Source organism: Grus americana, chromosome 4 (genome assembly GCF_028858705.1).
Source record: "Grus americana isolate bGruAme1 chromosome 4, bGruAme1.mat, whole genome shotgun sequence".
NCBI classification, from domain to species: domain Eukaryota; kingdom Metazoa; phylum Chordata; class Aves; order Gruiformes; family Gruidae; genus Grus; species Grus americana.
Genome location: NC_072855.1, coordinates 9987555 through 10009801, shown reverse-complemented (window position 1 = coordinate 10009801; position 22247 = coordinate 9987555). Strand labels below are relative to the sequence as shown.

General features: G+C 37.4%; 1 protein-coding gene across 8 annotated transcripts in view; it reads right to left on the bottom strand.

Moving 5' to 3' along the window:
* Nucleotides 1-22247, bottom strand: part of CFAP99 (cilia and flagella associated protein 99) — a 58768-nt gene that overhangs the window by 9666 nt on the left and 26855 nt on the right. For all 8 annotated transcript variants that reach the window (XM_054825286.1, XM_054825287.1, XM_054825288.1 and 5 more), the window contains 8 exons: nucleotides 17129-17209; nucleotides 14884-14949; nucleotides 13829-13888; nucleotides 9805-9893; nucleotides 7415-7619; nucleotides 5830-5971; nucleotides 4511-4662; nucleotides 1080-1285 (listed from right to left, as the gene is read on the bottom strand). In XM_054825286.1, the coding sequence (XP_054681261.1) occupies nucleotides 1080-1285; nucleotides 4511-4662; nucleotides 5830-5971; nucleotides 7415-7619; nucleotides 9805-9893; nucleotides 13829-13888; nucleotides 14884-14949; nucleotides 17129-17209 (1001 nt within the window). The remainder of the gene's footprint in view (nucleotides 1-1079; nucleotides 1286-4510; nucleotides 4663-5829; nucleotides 5972-7414; nucleotides 7620-9804; nucleotides 9894-13828; nucleotides 13889-14883; nucleotides 14950-17128; nucleotides 17210-22247) is intronic.

The following is a 22247-nucleotide window of genomic DNA, read 5'->3' as shown; positions in this document are numbered from 1 at the left end:
ACATCAATACAGCCTTCTGTAATTGAGATTTAGAACTGAATGATAAATCAATAACATGAATTGAACTCTAAGAAGCCACCTTTGGTATCTCAGCAATAAACACAAATCTAAGACATGTCTAAAGACGTGTGCTTTTAGCCTGATAGAATATGTCTTCAGAATGTCAGCCTGAACATCTGTTTGCAAAATAAATACGGCAAGGCAAGGACCAACCTCTCAACCTCAAAAAAGGAAAAGGTGAAAGACAACTTGCAAGAAAACAATGGCAAATAGTCAAGATGCAGTAAAACTGGCAGAAGATCAAGAGGTGTGCCATATTTTACATGTTTACACAGGCTTTTTTCCTGCTCAGCTTTACTTGTAAACAGCTTTAACTTCGATTCTGGAAGGGGCCTGTCTTCTGCATATGTGAAGCATCTATGATGGTCATGGATCCTTTATGACAATGAATAATAAATATGATAATGAATAATAAATATGAATAATGAATACAAAATTTGATCAGAGAGCCTGTAAGCAAAGATTTTTCTCTTTGATCTACTGCTATAAAATATTTAATTTATAACTTACTATTGTTATCAGAAAATCTCCTTCCTAAAATATTTTTAACTTCTAAAATAAGGCCTGCCTTTTCACATAACAAATGAAGTTTAAGGAAGAAAACTATAGCCCAAATTTATTGATTTAGATGAAAATGAGAAACCACTTTAAGTAGCAAGCTAGAATGATTCTAATAAAATCAAATTAGTTCTGATTAGGTGAAAAGGAACAGAAGAAAGGCAGAGCTTCTTTCTTAATATATAATATTGGTTCTGACTCCTGGGGCAATACTGTCAACATTAGCCTACAGAGTGTCTTCATCCATAAATTCAAAATGATGAAAAAGATTTGTTAAATCTGATGCAAATTATTTTCAAGAATAAAAAGGAAATTCTGGCCCCAGTGTAATCCTTGACAAAAGTCATACTAATTTATAAAAGGCCACTATTTTGCTTTCTACTTGTGTTTCTCCTCAAGGGGCTAGCAAAATTTTAACAAAGTTGCAACGTCTTAAATACCACATGCTGTTTTATACTGACTTTAAAGCAGCTGCTCGTCCAAGTTCTGCTCTGAAAAGGGAAATCTGGTCCAGTTTGTCTAGAAGAAGTTGTTCCTTAGCTTGTTTTTCATGAATTATCTGGTCTCTCTTCTCTTCCTCTGCTGCCTTCTGTGCTTCTCTGAGTAGAGCGAGGCGTTCACGTAGTTCCACTATTGACATTTCACAAATTAAACCATGGCCACCGGTCTAGAGAACATGAAATATAGGTTTAAATAACACTGTAAATACCAAGGGGAGAGTAGATGAGTAAAACCAGAATATTTTGATTGTGTTCCAAATCATGCTGAATATATTTTGACTTCAAGAAATGTAGGGATGGCCCTAACCTATTTACCGGCTGTTTTTAAGGTGTAGAGCTCATCTTTCGTATGTGTAAAAACACAAGGCTTATAGAACATTTCATGAACAAGCACTGAAATAGACAGTAGATTAATCATAAATACAATGTATTTGCTAAATACAAAAATTCTAGTTGACTTATCTTTTAGTTTTAATTAGACTTTTGAAGTTGTAAAATGTGTAAAACTGCATTTTTTTTAGTTTGTAAAACCAGAACGGACTTTACACTAAAAAATATGCACTTTTTTGTATTTATCTATTTCCAAAGTATGGATTTGATCTATGATGGCATCTACTATTTTTACCTGAAAAGACTAGGACTAAAAAATGCTTTGCACTCAGGAAATTCAGATCTCAATGCCCAAAGTTAAAATATTCAAACTGGTATGTTTAATGATTGCTTTTTAAAATCCACCTCACAATGACAGTGATAAACAGACTGATTCTGAGATGTAGTGAGAGACTTCTGCACCTTAGTTTGCATATGAAGACAGATAATTTCTAAACAGATTTGTGAGCACTTGAAGTTTTCAGCCCTTGCTCTTACATATACTCTTTCTTTCCCTATGTCTACACATATATACATCTGCATATATGGAAAATTTGCATAAACCCACACAAATACTGAGCTTCTGTGTAGCTTTCTTTGCAAAATTTAATCAATTTCACACCAACTAATATTCTATTGCCCATTTAACATACATTTGGTACGCATCTTTGGTTTGTATCTTGCACCATGGCATGTTATAATGGAATATATGGGTGCAGGAAGTCAAGATACTAACCTGGCTCTTGCTATACAGTTGTATAACATTAAGAGTGAAACACTGGTTAGGAATTTAATCACAAGGACCTTGGTCTACTTAGTTCCATAGAACTAGTGATAGAAAATTAATGGCAAAGTTTGGAAAGGATGAAGGGGATGGGGTGTGGAATTCAAAAGAACAACCACTCCTCCAAATTGTATTTCTCAGACTGATATTAAGTCGTAATGATAAACATATGTAAGTAGAACTCATTCCAATCCTTTTAATGGAGATACATTTTTCAGTTAAAGAGCCTTCATTTTTTCAAGCAATCCTTTTTAGCAGGGAGAAAAAAAGCCTTTGTATTGAATACTGAGCAAGTTGTTGACTGAACAGTAGCCACCTTTCTGCTTTTGAGCTTTTCACAAAACAGAACATGAAGGGGAAGGAAAAAAACCAAACAGGAAAAGAGAAGGATGCTGTGTCGTAGATAGATGCTCAGATTGTCAGTTTGGCTGCAAAGAACTGACCTGGGTCCAGTCCCTCTTCCCTGGCCTGGGATGCCATCTAAGCAGTCTAGTTGGGTACTTATCCTCCAGTGATCCTTCTCTGGCTGTTCAGAGCAGTGAGTCCATGAAAGGGCCGGGGGGCAGGGGCAATAAAACCGCAAAATAGAGTATGACAAATAACCAGGCTTGGCTTTTTCCTGCTACAACATTGGTGCTTAAGAGGGATTATTTTCGAGTAAATCTGGAGAATTTAATGATACAAGCTTGTCAGTGAAGGAGCATGTGTCTTGGGTGACCATCCCTGGGGACTCCTCCAAGATTTCCTAGAGTCTCTCCTGCAGTTTTGGTCCCCATAGCTTCTTTTTCTACAGCTTCAAAAGTTGGGTCAGTAAGAAGAGATCATCACCGTTTTTTCACCTAAAGTCTGACTCTTCAATTTTGGCTCAGTGGTTTCTGCTTCCATGCTTCTTGTGTACTAAGTGTGACCTAAACAATGGTCACCAGTAGCATCAGTAGAAGATTGATAGGAGAGTTCAATATTAGGCAGTCTTTATTTTTGCATCTCTTCAAAAAATATGTACTACCATAGGTTACTGGAACAGTAAATGATCATTTATCTCCTTCTCAGATTTCAATTTAGAGTAAATTTGCAAATAGCAAGTGCTATAATACCTGGCCTCTAATTTAAGCTAGTCAATGACCATCAAGTTTATTCACAGGAAGTGAAGGAAAATGTTTTGCAACAGAGCATATATGCCAGTGGTAGTGTTTGAGCATGGCAAGCAGACACTGAAAAGGTATGGGAGAGAGAATTTCATAGAAACATAGAATGGTAGAGGCTGAATATTTTGAGTGTCTGCATTTCAAAAATATTCAGTGAAGATGGTGAAGTGGTTCCTAAAATATGAGAAGTTGTATACTCGTGAAGTAGATAATGGTGGTCTTCAGGCAACTTAAGTGCCATCAGGGGAAGAACTGGGTACTTCAAAAATTAGGAGAAGGAATGAGAATTTTATGGACACATACTTAATTTCACTAAGCCTGAAAAAGCCTTTTGTAGAAAGAAAAAAACAGGGCAAGCTATCACCAAAAGTGTATTAATTCACTCAGAGTACTATTGTAATAGTGAGTATAAGGGAACTGTGAAGGTGATATAGAATCATAGAATGATGGAACAATTTGGGTTGGAAGAGACCTTCAAGATCCATGGTCAGGGACACCCTCCACTAGACCAGGTTGCCCAAAGCCCCATCCAAGCTGGCCTTGAACACTTCCAGGGATGGGACATCCACAACCTCTCTGGGCAACCTGTGCCAGTGTCTTGCCACCCTCACAGTAAAGAATTTCTTCCTAATATCTAATCTAAATCTACTCTTTTAGTTTAAAACCATTACCCCTTGTCCTATCACTACAGGCCTTGGTAAAACATCTTTCTTCGTCTTTCCTATAAGGCCCTTTATATTTCACAGACAAATCTGTGAACTTGTGAGGATGGATAGAACATGTTGTAATCACTTGTCAGTCTCTTTTTGAAAGATGTCAGAAAACCCAGATCCTATTGGCAAAATTCAAAGAAAGTTCAAGGGGACTCAGATTTCACTTACCATCAGAATATTCTTCCTGGTAAAATTTTCATTTTATAAACTTTGTGAAAGTTCCAGTTCAGATCTAACCGTTGTGTCATGGGGTCACTTTGTACTTAATGCTGTGCATCTAGACTCCGTTATATCTGCATGCAGTACACAATTCCTCTGTATGTGTGAAACATATACAATATACATTTATGTAAAACCACTAGTTTTTCCTTTTGAGCTCACCTCAGTTAAATCAACAAACTTTTGTCTGACGCTTGGTAAAGACTCAATAGCTCGTATTTGTTGAATTAGTTCATATCTTTTCCTAAGCTTTTCCTCCTCTTCTTCTAAAGCTTGCCGAAGAAGTTCTCGATTTTCTTCACAAACTTCCTGAACTGAAAGAAAAGAAGTAGCCTCTCTTAGCTGGTTGCATATTTTAGCAAGTAGTCCATCTGGAGGAAAATTCATATGCATTTGTGGATAACAATAATAATAGTGATCTAAAGTACCTGAGGGAAGAGTCTGGCATCGGTGGGAGGAATGATTAGAGAAACAAATGAGTACTTCCCACCTCCACTATCATTCTATTCAACACATAAACATACTGTATACATATATAAAGTAGATGCTTTGAATTACTGCTTTGTTATGTCTGTTCTAATTAGTGCATACTGTTTCATTATTTAATAAAAGGATATTATACAATAGCATTCATAGTTTTTCCAGCTATATATATGACAGAAATCATTGAATTGCAAAGGCTGGTAGGCTTTGCGAGGCCATTTCAGAGTGGCTAACACCCCCTGCCCGCCTCAGCCTTTACTGATACAAGTATGGAGCTCCACAAGCAGAGAAAAGTCTGCTCACCAAAATACGCACAACTAGATGTACTGTATTCATACAGTAGATTTTAACATGGTGTTGCATTAGAATATGTACAGCCATGCCAGTCAGAACAGCATTCTCCCTGGACTTCATTAGTTCATGTATTAACTGAAGAATTTCCTTTAAGAATAATGGAGGATGAGTAACATTATTTCCCTTCATCCTAACGGCTGGTCTGTCTTGGAGGTGTTACATCCTTCTCCTTTGCGTCCTTCTAGGAGATGGCGTTTCTTTCCTTAGCTACAGTCGTCTTCTCTGGAGAAGACAATAATCTTGAGCCATGATTTTTTCACAGTGGTTGCTAGGCAAATCCTCTCTTAATGATATGAATCACAAGAAGCTGAGCTTCATAACTTGATTTGACAAAAAGTACAGTCATTCACATATGCTACTTTTAGATGGAAGGGACGGAAGGGAAGCTAGTTGCAGAACATTAGTGCTGTATTTCTCCCTTTTAAACAAAGAGTAATTCCCGTAACCAGATGCTTAGAATTTCTGATCTACCCATTACCAACTTATTCCTGGAATTCATATTCATACATTCATGGGAATGTATAGCCTGGATCCTTCACTCAACTTCCCTTTCCTTTCTGTAAAAATTGTAATTGGCCCACTAAAATAAAGTAATTTGGGGACATTTGGCATCATCTCTCATTTTTCTGGCAATATGTAAATACCTATCTGCTGTTTGTATTTCTGGAGCTTTATTTTTGCTTGTTGTGCATTCTTGTGTCCTTCCACGACCTGTTCCACCAGCTCTCTCATTTCTTTCTGTTCCTGTAGACGTTTTTCTGCATACTGGTGCATCAGTTCCGCTTTCTAAATCCCAAACAAACAGGTGAATAAAATTCCTGATAACTGGTGATCTGAGTGCCTCAAATCATTAAATTGTACAAGGACAAATGGATTCAAAGTATTACATCATCCACAAAAGTAGCAAAGGACATTGGCTGGGGAAAACATAGAGACCCAGATTTAAGCTCCTCTCTTTGTGTTTTATTTACCCACAACAGCCCTCCATAACATTTGCACTGCCATTTTCCAGGATTCCTTCTCACGTTTCTAAAAGTGGACAAAAAAAGCCATCTCTGGGTCTGGCTGTGAGACACTGAGAAGAATGACAATCTAATACACAGCTGGTTGGGTACCTGCAGGATCTTCTTGGGCCTAAGTCATATCTCTGTAACATACAGAAAGTCCACTTTCGGCTATCACGTTCCTTTCTTTGTCAGAAGAAATGAACAGGAAGCAGGAAACTGGATGTTCCCAGACTAGATTCCTTACTGTACTTTTTGTTTTAGATGGAAAATTAGAGTTTTAAAAGAAGGAGAGGGTCAGCATGACAGCTGTTGGTGAATGGAGAACTGGTGCTCTGCTAAAGGACAGAAAAGGAACTCATTAAGTAAGTTTCCTTTCTGCAGCGTGGCCTTTATGAAAATCTTGTACATTTGTGGTTGCATCTTAAGTTGCTGAGACACTGCAGAGACATCTGTGAGTTGTGGCCAAGAGAAAAGTACTGGCTGGCCTACAGGGCATAGCAGTGAACTAGGCTAATAGAAAAGAAAAGCCTGTGATATTTACTATGAAAATTTTAAAATCTATAGTATTAGTTATTTCTTGATCACTTGTTTAGTTTATAGGAAAAGCACTGGAAAAATGTAATGTGAGTTTGGGAAAAAATGAAAAGATCTAACAATGTTTTTGGGAAACTGTGATTTGCCACATTGGAAACTGTGAAAATATTTCTTGGCATAGATATTCTGTTTTCCATATATAGAGATCCAAAGAGGGTTCTCTGCCTGAATTTTCCCCTAACGGAGATCTAGACATGTCATATAAAATGAAGTAAATTGAATTATATCAGTTTAAGAAAACAAATTCTTTCATATTTGTGGCTCTCATTTTAACAAAATAATGACATTAGTCATATATTGGTGATTTTGTTGCAAATGGTGCTTAGTATCTCAGTATCTGCTCAAAAAGGATATTCACAATGACATGAATATAGAGGAGGATGCCTTAACCTTCTGTTTTATTCAATTTACTTCGTAAGTGCTATCAATCAAATTAAACTCTTGTAAAAAGTACTTTATAAGAATTGCGGTGTCTGGAAGTTATAGCACTATTTTTCCATTGTTTGCAGACTCCAGTGAGTCGAGACACTGTACAGAACTTTTACACCTTCTTATAGTAGGTACCATCTGTGGTATGTTTTGCACTGATTGAATGTAAGCAAAATTTGAGCAATGCTGTATGTATTACCTCTTCTCTCATTAGATCAGCTTTCTTCTTATTTTCTTGAATTACATTCTGATGGGCTAGAACTGCCTCTTCATGACTCAGTTTCCCTTGCAGCCTCCTACACTCTATTTCAGCCAGCTGCTCTTCCAAATCTTTTCCACGCATCTGCTTTTGCCATTCCAAGAATTCAGATGGGTCTCCAGCCCCTCGCAGCAAATTTTCAATTCTGCAAGAGAGAAGAAAGAGTATACGATTCTAGGAATCTGGCTCTGCAGCTCTGCCTTGGTTCATAAAACATTTCTAGTAGTTTGTTGTGATATAAAGTGTTTGATCTCTGCAGAGAAAAAAGGCGGTCATCGCAAAGTCATTCCATAGATATATTTATTTCCAGTCTAAGAGATGTTCCTACTGTGTGGAAAGCCTGGGAAAGCCAGGCTGGAAGAAGGTGTGTGAGGGCATGGACCCGAAAGTTTTCAGTAAAACAAAGCCCCAAGAGAGGGCAAACTTTAGCTACATATGGATTCTCATAAGGAGCAAGGAGAATCAGGCTGAAGGTATGTACATTTTCTCAGAGGATTACATTGCTTAGAGTTAGAAAGAACAAATAACTTTTCTCTTTGGTAGTGTTCTTGATCACTTTAACACAGAGAACTAAAAATTTTTCTGCTTAATTCTAGTTCTGTTTTGTATTTTGTCAATTAAATAATATTGCTGCAATGAGGCAAAGAAGTATTCAACTATTAAGGAAACCTACATTCTTATTTTTTGTGCTCGGCTGAGAGAGAAAAGCATAGCAAAGCCCTGGGGCAGGCCCATCAAAGTCCTGCAGCAGAGGATTGAACGAGCCAAGAATTGGGGCAGACACACAAAAATACAGTGAATTGTGCCTTACTGCTGCTCCCCAATGCATACATATAGATGTATCTGTTGTGTGTTAAATGCAGCTGAAGATTAAAACTCATTAATATAAAATAATGTTAAGTTATGGGGAAAATCTATTCCTTTGCTGAGTGGAACAACATTCTGCCACATAGAGTGAACAGTATCATATGTAATATAAAAAAACCTCAATATACATACATAGCTGATAACAGAACCTGAGTGATGCATAATATCGTACTGCTAAAATCCTCATCCATATACCAAGATTTGCTAGGTCCAAAGACCAAATCCAACCTTAGGCAGTCATTCCAGGACTTAAAATACTAACAATATGTAGTCCTTAGCCTGCTAAGTCAGGTCGATTAGAAGTAATACTAAATCAAGATGACATGATATAGGTTTTATCTTTGTTAAAATTTTTAGTGAAAATGTTCTGTGATTCTAGTTATAGAATACAACCTGCAGTGGCCATTCAGGAGTCAGCCTCTCCCTAGTTACTGTCAGCTGAAAACCTGTGCTGCTGAATAAGAATTCCTTATGTCAGAGCAATCCTTGTATCAGGATTCCTTGTGTTCAAAGACAGCTCTGTTGCAGTGCAACCGTGTAACATTGGATCAGAGTGCAGTGAAAAGAGCTGTGTGAGGAAGAGCTATGAAAAGTCCTATTGTGTGTGTAGTTTCTTCCTGGGAGCCACATTTAAGCTGATGTTAACAGCCTTTGTCCTTGCCTGAGCTACGCTGAAGGTATGCCTGCACCCAGGCTAGTACCCTGTTGACCCTGCCTTGTTGACGTGGCTTCCTGGCTTGACCTCGGCCCTGACTCGTCACTGCAGACTCCTACAGCAATCACTGGACCGCTGGCTGACCCTGCTGTCTGTGCCTGGATCTGCTCCGCTGCCTTGCCAGGGTACTGTGGAACTGAGCTGCTGTCAGTGAGGACATTGTCCTTGCATGCCTTGCCATCACCCTCAGCTCCTGGCTCATCTTGCCTTGTGGAGCAGCACACTCTTAGTCCTCCATATCTTACTGTGATAGAAATGGGCAGGTATTTTTATATACATATAAACAAGTTTTATATACATATAAACAAGTTCAAGTATCAAATTTGGCATGCAGTTGGCCACAAACCATTTAAAAAAATGGAGGTATATGAAATGATTGGGCTTGATATATATGCATCTTTTATAATGGACACAGAAATAGATGTGTATTTGGGTTATTATTTATTCTGGAGAATTGGAATAAATATAACAAGTAATCCTTACTGGAATTTGCAAGTGGATAGTAGCCAGAGTGCTAAATCAGGATACAGCTACACTGTATAGCATCTACAGTAAAACAATGACTTTCATTTCAGTCCACTTTTCTCTTTATTTGTCAATTGTGATTATAGAATAACTTCCAAATGCTGTACAACAGATCCATTATTTTAGTTTACCTGGAATTTACTTAGTTATTTTTAATGTGTTTAATTATTCTATATCCAGAAATGTGAAAAGTAATCTGAGAAAGAAACGTGATTATACATACCTCTTGAGCTCCTGTTCCATTTTCCGCTGATAGAGGGCACCCTCTCTTAAAATAGCTGCAGCATTTAATTTAATAGGTATATTGTCAATCTGTCAGGAAAGGGAATGTATATACTATAGTTAGTAATGTAAACCATAAAACAGAGTATAAAAACATTCCAATGGGTTAAATAAATCGACCTAAGACAGCATAAATTTTGCTTAAAGCATTCATCTAGCATTAATCTGACATTCACAATAAAATTGCATGCTGTTCATAAACCACTCAAGCTGCTTAAGAAATCAGCAAAGTCCCCCAAGTGGATTATAAATTTGTAATCACTCTTGGACCATGTCAAATCCCATAGAATGTGTTCACTTCCTTTCATTTTTTTCAGTGCTCATATACATAGTGTGCAGGGATTCCATCTGCTTTGGACAAAGAAAATAAACTGCTTCTCTGACAGACAGCAAGTTAGCCCAAACCATTCAAGTAAAACATAAGCAGTCCTTTCACAGGAAGGCATCAGAAGTGTTTTACAAATAATCACTATTATAACTTCAAAATATTTCTAAGACAACTGGCATCACCAATTGCCATATCCATTTTCTAGATAGTAGAAGTGAAGTACAGTTCTTAGTGACTTGCAGGCCTCATGGTGTAACTTGGACTAGATCCCGTGGCTGCTTTGCAGTTCTTCAAAGTATTGCCTTAGGACTACCTCCCAGACAACCTCTAAATACTGAGGGAGGAAGGGAACAACTTCTCTGTCAGTTAAAAATGATCCCTGCACAAGTAGGCTATTCAGAAAAAATAGATCACCTTTGCAGACACATACAAGAGACCTGATCTGAACCGAGGCAGAGCAGCGCTGGTGGGATAAGAACTGAGATCATTCCTGCAGAAAACAAAGCTTAGTCATGACATGTTTGGCCTAAATCCAGTCAAGTTCTGTGTTCAGAATCCAAACATGTAGTTAAATTACAAATTAACAGCTTAATGAGTGGCTGAGAAACAGATGCACAGAATCACCCAAGCTCTATACTGCAAATATTGTACGCACAAATATGTACTGCAGTCTCCTGAAATACATAAGCTAAATGGAAAAAGGATGTTTTATAATTGGTATTAATTAGGTAGGTTGAGGATAACAAACACTGCTATCACCTAGAAATTCACTAAGTAGAATAACTGTGTTTTCCACACAGATGGCACATTTTAATGGACAAAAATTAATTACCTGCCTGTTTCTTGACAAAATGATGATAACTTGAAGAATTTAGGAAAAGAACCCAAAACAATGCATTTTATTTCTTTTGTCTGACTCGGTATGGTTACTCTTCTTAATGCCTAATGGTGTCCTTCCTTTCTTTTGGTTTATTTCTCAACTCTTCTCAAAGTCTTCTCCATTGTATGAACATTCCCTCCCTAGCCTGTATTTTATACACTACAGTGTGTATAAAATGTCTACTTAGACATTTCCTCTGACACATGTGGAAACTTTCATATTTTTTGCAATTACCTGTGTATACAGATTTCACGTTCTGTATTTACTAACTATAATTTGGATAGAGAACTGAACTAAGAATTATTATGGATATACCTTTAACTTCAGTTTCCCGGTTTTTTAAACAGAAATATGACTGTATGACAATGAAACAGAAATATGACAGCCCATATAGTCAAAATAACTAAGAAGTCCCAGAAAGATGCAGACAGATATAAGTAAAATAACTGAATAGATTCTTCTATGTCATGTGGTATCAAGGAAGTTTTGAATTTTACTCGTTCTCTTCCTGTCGTGAGATATCTTCCCTTTTTTCAAGATGAGAAAATGGAAATAATCGGAAAATTGCAGAACATTGTAATTATTGTGGAAAGAAATTGTATCCACTATTTCCACCTACTGAACACACAATAGCTCACCAAAACCAATAAATATGTAAAGAGCAAGGCCTGATATGAGCAAGAGGCAGGTTGAGACAGAGTGATGATGCATTTGTTCTGTCTCATTCTTCCAGTGAAAAGGACAAATGGATATTTTGTAACAGCAATGAGAAATAATTGCTGCTGCACATAATAAATGTGTCTGAAATGAAAAAAAGTATTTCATATACTGTGGGTGTTCTAAAAAGAGGAAAGGAAAATACTAGTTGGTTAAAACATTATATAATTTCATTAATTTGAGGGCAGATTATGATCTTATTTATACATCTTGGATAAACCTTCCTCTTAGGATTTGTCTACTCACAGAGTTGCACAGGCAGGAAGGCAATAGGAATAGAAAGCATTTCAAAAGTCAATAACAATATGCCTATCTCAGCTTAAAAGTTATAGCAGCATCTTGAGTATCACCTAACCAACATTTGAGGCAAATGTGTTCAGATGAGATAAAATTGATTGTGCTCCTAGAGGAGATACTAGCAGGTGTTGGAAGTGGCCCTGATCAATGCCAGAAGATGCCAGATCCATATTTTTCTTCATGCAGTTTAGGCAGATGGTTTGCCTCTCACTAGTCCGCACTAAGGTTTCAGTATTTTAAATTATCAGAAAAGGAAGTGGACTGTATATACTCTTGAACAAAGTCCACATAATTACAGGTCACGTGTGTTTGGGTTAACTATGTAAATGTTCCCTAGTTTGGGTTTTTTCCCCTCTCTTGAGTACAGAAGGAACTGGGATCTTACTTCCCTGTAATTAAAATGCTGCTGGATTGTAAGCAAGCAGACTGAGTAGGTGATACTGTTATTAAAGATAACTTCATTAGGTGATAAATGCCAGATATGCTTTAGGAATAGTTGCCAGATGCCCAGTCCTCCAAGCAGGGAATCAGTTTTTCCAAAGTGTATATGAGTAGGTAGACCTGCTCACAAGGTATTTGAGGTCACAGTACAAGCACAGCTTCCACATGAAATTATTCTGCATATGAACTTGAAACAAATGAAAGGTGACAGATTGAATGATGTAAGACTGAAAATTATCTGTAGTACAGTTATCACAGAAATAGCAATGTGAGTTTTCATGCGTTATAGCGTTAAGGCTGAAGAGCCCATTTTCCATGTTTACACTTCTCTGACCCTTGGAAATCCTAGCAGAGAAGCAATCAGTATAGTGGATTTTATGACCTCAGTATGTCTCTAAAGGCAACAAGACAAACATCTGGACTGATTGTATACTGTGTATCACAGTCATTAGCTGGAACGATTGCTCAGCATTCTTTAGGATCTCATTTTGGAACAGTGATTTACAGACACAAGATTCTTCTGTCCCTATGCCGAGTTCTTAAACCATGGGTTCACAATTCTTTTTTGTTTTTCCTGTGGACTATTCTCAATCCTTATCATTTTACATACAAACTTGTCTCTTTGGAATTGAACACACTGTTAAGGCAATATGGTTACAGTGTGCAACTGCACACAACTTACCCATCAGGGCCTTGAGGGAACCAAGAGGTCTTAATCGCCCTGACCAGCCTTACGTAGGACCTCCTCTCAGACCTTCTGCTCACTGGTCCAGGAGCCCCACTTCAGCTCAGATAGGGGCTTCAGTCCTTTCCCATTATGCTGGAGGTAATTCTGCTCCCAGTTGTCTCTCCAGTTCTGTCTCCTGCTGTCATGGACCTGGGTTGTTGTTGTAGCCTTGTCTCCTGACTGGACCCCAGACCTGACTTGTTATGTTGCTTTGTCTAAGGATGACTTGCTGTCAGCAGAACCTGTCACTACCACCAACCTTGTCATGTTCAGAACGGTGGCCTGGTTCGTGAGGGCACTGCCTATGCTTTCATTACTTTTGGCTCCTTGTTTCTCTTCCCTCCTGGCGTAGCCACACTCTTGTTGCTCCCTGACCATTTCTTTGTTTATTTGTTAATGGTGCACGGGCCAAAATTTATGACCTGTAGACCCAATCCATCCTATTCTCCTGGCCACACACCTTGGTGTAAAACCATAGATTCCAGTAGACTTTGCATCTCACAGAATTTGCACGTGTGTTTTTCACTCCAAAGTTTTCAAGTACATCTGACAACAGTACCTTAAAGGTTACTCACCTTGCTTGGGATCTTTTGAGCCTGGAATGTTGGTTTACTCTTCACACTGTCATGTGCGTTCTGCAGTTCAAACCAAAAATACATGATTTCATTTCAGTGACAAATTTTTCAAGTACTTAGCAAAAGATATTAGATATTTACTAAAAATCACTCTTGAATATTCATCTAGAGAACACATACAATCATAGGGGATGTAATTTGGAATTGTTATATCCACAAAAACTAGCTGTGAACACTCAACTTAGTTGGGATATTTCATATCAAATGACCATACTAAGGTAGGTCCAAATATTGACTAAAATAATTTTTTTACTATAATAATCAAAATAAAATAAAATAATTATTGACTAAAATTTATTGACTAAAATAATGCTAAAAAAAGTAACAGTGATATTTTTACTATGAATTATTACCTGTATATATGAATATATTCACCTCTTAACTGCAATACATGTTGGGAAGACAAAATAGGGTGTCAAAGCACACTTCATGAAATTATTAAATGGTGGTAGAATTCTACTGATGCCTATTAATTTAGTTTTATGGTGTTAGCACTAGATACTGATGTGAAAGTGTCTGGTATCATGGGGATGAACACAGTGAATAGAATATGCAGATGTGATGCTGAAATGAATATATTGCATACATAGTTTGGTGACAGAGTTGTGAACTGGGAATCAACCAAAGCAGGAATTCTGTATGAATGGGACCATTATTCCCTCAGCTTGGCTGCTCTGTGGCATAAAAGTTAATGGAAAAATAATATGTGGGTTTAGAGAAATATTGCCAGTTTGCAGACTTGGAGTAGTGTCACAGGAAGGCTGCTTGTCTTAAAATTGGGAGAATAATAAAGCAGCACCAGAAGTATAAGAAAAGGGGGTTGTGCATTATGCATCCAAAAAGGCAAATGACAGTACAGCTATAAATGATGGCACATAATTCCTAATCCCAAATAAACAAAATTTTCAAATACTTTGAGATATCTTTAAATACTCCAGTCATTTTTCATCTTCATACTGAGGGATTTTAATGTAATAAAGTATTTTGTAGCATACCTCTCCCTTTTCAGGCTTCATGGTTGCACACCTGAACTGGTTAACATTTGCTTTCAGGAGCAGATCCTACAATTAAAGCAATTAGCTTAAAGATCATGATACATTTAAATTTTCTAATAAGAATTTTCTGTCTTGAAAAGCCTTGTGGCCCAGACCAGTATATTAATTTGTTTCCAATGAATGAAATCTTGACTTACTATTTACATGAATTTTCATTCCTGATTAAAGTCTTGCAGTAGGCAAGCCTTGATTTTCTACCTAGTTCTGCCTGGTTGTATCTTTTGCATAGGGCATCAGGCCTTTGATATCTGCCCATATGAAACATGTTGCTCATCCAGAATTCAACTTAAAAGCCTCATAATTATCTATGCCACATCAGTACCATAGGTAGTAATGGTTTCCACATAGTCAAAAACCATAGCTAAAGACCAATGTCTTTGCTTTTGAGTTAAATTAGAAGACTATGATCAGGGGATGTGAGCACCAAGGGTTGCTCCAACAGGCACACCCCTAACAGTAATTCCACCTGTCATTTTAAAGGGGAACATACAGGCAGCCACATTTCTAGTTTTTGGATATTTCTTTTGGTTGTAAACAGTAATCTCTAATCAAAGCTGTGAAACACAGACTAGATTTTCTAATGGTCTTCTAGACAGTAGCTGTCCATAACATCAATGCTTCCATAACTGTCTAGAGCATGGCCACCAGTGTTCTCTCTCCTCCTTACAGATGCTCTGACATGGTACTTATAATGACAGCGATAGCTTCTGCAAAAATGCTATGAAACAAATGGCATTTTTAATGCATATTTCTTTTAGGACCCAGCATTTCAGCTTGTTTAGCAAACAGTCTAGGGAACTGACCTTTGTGAATGCTTTGGATGCCTTTTATAACATTCCAGAGGCAACAAAACCCGCTGTTATTGCAGCTATAATTTCTGTAGCATTTTTCATTTGTTCCTTGTATTCCTGCATTGTCTCCACTGAAGAATGTGGCTGGTAGTTAAGTGATTTTATAGTTGTCATACATTTTTGACACTATAGGCTCTGTGATATCTTGTTTTTGCTCCCCAGTTTTTCTAGGAAGTTTGTACGTACAAAGAAGGACACAAATAGGCGTGTACTTTCTCCACGATATGGAAATAATAAAAGGATAACAAGTAAGGTTGTATTGTTTTATAATTAAATACCAAGCATAGGGAATGTGATGGCCCAGCAAAAGGCATGCAAAGTTCATCCCCCTAGAACCTATCACACATTAAAGCATTTACTATAGTTTAGGAACAGAATCCAGTGCCCCTTTCACAAGGACATGAGGAGAGCCCAGAACAGTGATAAATGGACTTGTACTGGCTAGTGAAAGCTAGAGTAAGGCATTTTCAGAATGGGAGTGGGAGAGTGCAGATAAAAAGGAGTCAAATAGCATGCCTTTTATCAAGCTTATACTGTTATTCGATTGGATATGGTGATTGCAGTGTCGGGTGGAAGAAAGAAAGTGCAAACTGACATTTAATTAATTCCCTTCCAAGGAGAAGACAACAACAATCTGCTTTAACTATGATAGGAGCTAACTCATTGAACAGCGTTCATATCAAAGTTTGGATCAAATAACTAGATCTGTTTTTTTGTTTTTCCAGGCCCTCCCTTCTCCTGCTCTCTTAACACACAGACCATGTACTCAGCTTCTTTACAAATCATGATGATTTCCTGCTCAGCCTGCTGAAGAAAAGAGAATAGAGCCTGCACAAAAAAGAAGTAAGAATCTGCTAATGTTTTAAAACAGTGGGTGATGACATGTGGTTATTTATCAGTTACTACAGAAAACAAATAACATTGAACGTATTTTTTATTTTGAAGCCTTAATAATTAAGTGAATACCTTAAATATCCATGTCCTGTGGGAGTGAAAGAGCCGTCAAACTATTTCAAGTTTTTGAAGAGAAGAAAGTAATCATGTTTCTGCTGCCTGACATGGCTACTTCCATAATTTCTCACATAGTACTTGTACAGTGAATAAAAGCTGGACCTTGTCTCAGACAATTAATAATAAAATAAGGAAGATGGAAAAAGGGTGATAGAACAGAACAGAGGATACAAACTTCATGACTCTGGAGAAAGAGCCAGGAGCTATTAGGTGCAAAAGCAAATATGTTTCAGATAAAGTTCTAAGACTTGTGAAAATGGAATATTACAGAAGAAACAGTTTAGAAGAAAGAAAATACTAGAACAAGAACATAATACACTTACTTCTGCTTTTTGGCGATTTTTTGTTTTCATTTCCTCTAGCTGCTTTTTTTCCTTTGGAGGTTTGTAGGTGGTTGGAGGAACCTATATTAAAAGGCAATAATCTCCACAATATGGGGTATAAAACATTCCAAGTGACACATTCTTGCAGGAAAAAAACACATTCACTTTTACCATAGAACAGCTGCAGTTATTTTTTAAATATTGATTCTTTTCTGTTAGTGCCAGTGTAGAAGACATGGACAGATTCCAACTAGCTGGGACTACCCAGGCTTTTCAGTCCTGTCCAATGTAATATAACCCCTGGACAAAAGACCAGAAAGAAAGAAAAATCTGAAACTAGTACAAGAAAAGCTGAAGAAATAATAAATCCTATAGGCCCTATAGGATTTTTCTCCCTATAGGATTTTTCCCCTTATATGCGAAAAAGAAGTTGCCAAAGGGGAAAAGTTCTGTTTGGCATCTCATAAACTTCATCTTCACGGCACTGACAGCCAGATAGGGCAGCTGAATAAAGTTCAGCTCTGGAGCTCTTTGGTACAGTGTGTGGTAGTAGCAACAACTTACAGATACTCCCAAGAAGTTTGGGGAAGAGAAATCCTTTGAAATGTATTAAATACCTGGGAACATCATTGTAACTAAGGAAGTCTTTGAGATGAAATGGTGGGAGACTGAGAAGGCAGTTGGAGAAAGCAAGCAGCTGTGTTTGCCCTGTTCCTGTAGTCTTCCTGGACATCTGTGTTTGGCCACTACTGGAGAAAATACACTGGGCAAAATGGGCCTTTGTTCTGGTCTGCTATGGCTGTCCTAACATCATAGAATCATAGAATCATAGAATGGTTTGGGTTGGAAGGGACCTCAAAGACCATCTAGTTCCAACCACCCTGCCATGGGCAGGGACACCCTCCACTAGACCAAAGCCCCATCCAACCTGGGTTTGAACACTTCCCGGGATGGGGCATCCACAACTTCTCTGGGCAACCTGTTCCAGTGCCTCACCACCCTCACAGGGAAGAATTTCTTTCTAACATCTAATATAAATCTACCCTCCTTTAGCTTAAACCCATTCCCCCTTGTCCTGTCACTCCATGCCCTTGTAACCAGTCCCTCCCCATCTTTCCTGTAGGCCCCTTCAGGCACTGGAAGGCTGCTGTAAGGTCTCCCTGGAGCCTTCTCTTCTCCAGGCTGAACAACCCCAACTCTCAGCCTGTAGGGAATTCCTTGTAAGGGAATACCGTTGGAGGTGTAGATGAAATGTTTGAGGTAGAGGACTGAGAGGGCCCTCCTAGCATTACTCAAAGAGTTGGAAAAGCATTCGCATGTCAGAAAGGGCTACAGATACAATGGCCAGACAAGACATCGTCTGGCTGTCATATGGATTCAACAGGAGACTGGGGACTTCATGGTCTTGAGTTGGGCTGAAACTTCTGGGGCATTTCAATATTTGCTTGAGCAAATAAAAACTCTGAAAAGATTGGATGTCTCCTGCCTATGTGGGTGAGATAGTCGCCAGTTTACTGGACATCTGCTTAAATATTTATCTTGCTAAAAATGTTCTAGCTCAATTAGAAGTTACAGAATTAATTCAAGAATTAATGAGAAAAATCTATAATAGGTATAGTGGAGGTCAGTTTAGGGAACATGGGGATCCCATCTAGCTTTATTGGACTATATAAAGAGCTATGCTTAGAAAAACTCATGAATCTGATGTACTTTCCACTGTCTTTGCTATTTGACATCATTATCTACAGGCAAAACAAATGCACAAACAGAAGCAGCTAGCAATTAATACACTGGCGAGAGTGCTGAAGTATTTTTGTGAGCTTTTTAAGTGAAGTAGAACTGAAAGTATTTCCCAGCAGTATCTAAGAATTTTTATTATGCTTTTATGGATGGAGAATTTAAAGCCCAGAGGATTTGCAAAGGGTTGCACAGGCAGTGAGTATCAGTTTATTTCACTCTTCTTCCTAGTCATGCACTTTACCTGCAAAACTGTACTCATCTGCCAGTGTAAGCTGAAAATCTCTCCTCAGAAACTGCTATGCTTATTCCAAGTAATTTAAGGAGCAGACTTTTCAATCAGTTCTGTTTCAAAATGATCTTAGCCTTGTAATTTAGCCCTCAGATATCACAATGATGAGTACCAATCAGACAGACAGACAGACAGACAATGCAGCAATTACCCAGTTGCCGGAAGAGGATGAATAAGTAACTGTAAGTAAATTGTAAATTCCAGCAACAGAGAGAGATCAAAAAGGCCAGATTGTACCTACTTAATCCTAATGTTAAAAAAAGGGGGGCTGGGAGTAAGAGACACCAACCTTGCTTTTCCTCTCCAGCCAGTGGTCAGGCTTACTTATGCTTTCTGGATATCCTTTTACCAGAGGTTTATTTAGGGAGTAGGTACCACAAGAAGTTTAAGGAAGAACAAAATGAATAATCACGTGAACTTTGGTAGTCATCACTCTTCTATTCCTTTAAAGTTACTGTCATAAGATGGACAAGGGCAGGCTAATGCAATGCTATTGTATTAAGAGCTTCTATTTTTATACATGAGATCATAAAGATAAATATATTGTTGGGTCTATATATTTGCAAACAAAATCCTCTGTATTGGCCAAATTAATTCACCCATTTAATTATTTTAAACAATCAAGCAACTCCATTCATAAAGCACAGCTGAAATAATAAGGAAAATATCTAAAAAATGCACTAAATTTGGCTGAATGGTGTTACAATAATATCTCAGTGCAGCCTTTTTATTTTTTAACTACATTATTGGTTTACAGAACATCTGAAATTAAAATAATTGCATAATCTTATTATTCTAGTACAGTGGTGACATTAAAAGTGAAATTTGTCCAAATAATTTTGCTTGTTAGCAGGTCTAAGCACCTGTCTCCATTTGATTCTTTTGCAAACTTTAAGCTAAAGCACTCATTTTTCTTTGTAGAATTGTATTTTTGAATGTGTGTATGCATATGTGCATGCTTGTGTGTGCATCCATGTGCTTGTCTGCAAAGGACAGTGAAGAGAAGAATTTATATTCTTTAGACCAAATATTTAGAGTGAAAAGTTTCATTATGAAATTTCAAAATTAAAGTGTTTTTTCCTTTTAACTTAGTGTCCTCCACTTCTGATGAATGTTTATGACGATTAATGTTCATGACGATGAATGATTATCCTAACCTTCTAGGCCTATGTTACTCCAATGCAACTTTCCAAGGTGAGTGGAGAGTCCCATTTCAATAGAGATGACTAAGACAACTACCCTGCCTTCTGCAACAACTCACATCTCCAGTCCTCCCCTGCAAAGGAAGCATGTATTCAGTGTACAGGACAGCAGTGCCATCCCAGCTCCTGAACTCAATGTATGTGATACTTCTCATCTTACTTTGCATTTTATCTTTACTATAGAATATAATGCAACCTAGCAAAAATACCTAAAATAATAATCCAATTAATCAGAATGAACTAATTTCACTATAGGGATGCAATAACTTATCAGTAGTCATTGCTCAAAATCCAGACGCCTCCATATGAATTCATACAGCTGTATCAAAGTCGAGCAGTAACTATGCCTATAGCTATTATGACTACAATAGTCCCTGCTAATATGCCACACGACAATTCTTTGACAGATGCATGAGAAAAAATGGATATCTCACAAAACTAACAACTTTGTGAGAAAATAGATGAGAACATTTCTGCAGCAGATTATGGGACATAATCTGGAAGAGTTTATTTCCATGCATTCCTCTCAATTACATACAACTCTCCACCATACTGTAGCCAAAACTATGGCCTGCTCTGACTTTACTCTTTCTTGCCATCTGGGCTGTCTTTTCAGTCTCTATTCATTTCAGGATCTAAAATAGGGATACTGGCAACAATATGGCAAATTAAAGCAAAACTTAATTTGCTGAGATAGGTACAGAAATGAGCACAACATATGTCACTACTACGCTAATGGTTTTAGGTTCGTACAAGCTTTTAAATTTGCAGACTTGGCCAGAATGTAAACCAAACTTAGTATAAACCTAACACCACAAATGAACTTCAGTAAATGCATCCGCATTAAAGCAAATTTATTCTAAGAGGGGCTGCACAGCATAAAGGTACTAAAATGACAGCAATATGACTCATTCCTATACTGATTAAGTAGTTATTAAATGCAGTTTTTCAGCGCCTGGTATTAAGCTGTTTCAATGTAAAATCCCATTAACTGTATAACACACTACCATTAAATTACTCTGCCATCCTAAGATGTAAATGGTTTCAAAGAGCATTCAACACATGTATTATTTAAAACCTGAAGTGCTAATACAAGGTGGCAGATAATGCCCAAAACTATGACTTCCAAGCTCACTTCCCACTGCATTTAAATATAGATGATTCTGGAGTCTTTATTAAGTTAGTCATAGCAGCTTGATCCCAAATCCTGTTTGCCTTACCCCTGTGAGCTAACTTAAAACCAATTCTAAATCTCCTATTTGTACCCATGTAACTGAATCACAATCTTAGGCAATGAGTAAAACAAAAGCGTAGCATTTCAAAGATAAATCTAGTCTCATTTATATGTGAGCAATAAATTTAAACTGAAAAACCTTAATTTTACAGATTCAACATTAATAAAAATAGGAATAAAATTCCACCCTCAAGGAGGAGCTGCAAACCTAGAGTCCATCTCATCTCTAGTGAAATTGCTTTGCCATTTATTTTAATGAGAGTTTGTCTACAAAAAATCTGTCTAAGTTTATAAAAATTTGTCATTTGAATGTTCTTTTCTTACCAGCTTCAGTGCATTATCCAAAGCAAACATCTTACAAATCCAAGGACTACCAGAAACACCTGTATCAATGCTGAAATCAATTTGTACCCATTGTATAGTTCTATCTCTAAAAGTCACAAAACAGCTACAGGAACCAACCTTTTCCCTTTCCTTTGTTTGGCTTACAATTTTCTTACACAACATTCACTGAAATGAAAAGAATTAGTCTGGTTTGTTTTAGAAATCTGACCTTCAGTAACACAGAATATTACAGAAATCCTTGTTGACTTGTCAAAGGTTGTAGATTTTCTACAGTTATTTTGAAAGAGACTATTAACTCCCCTACTATGA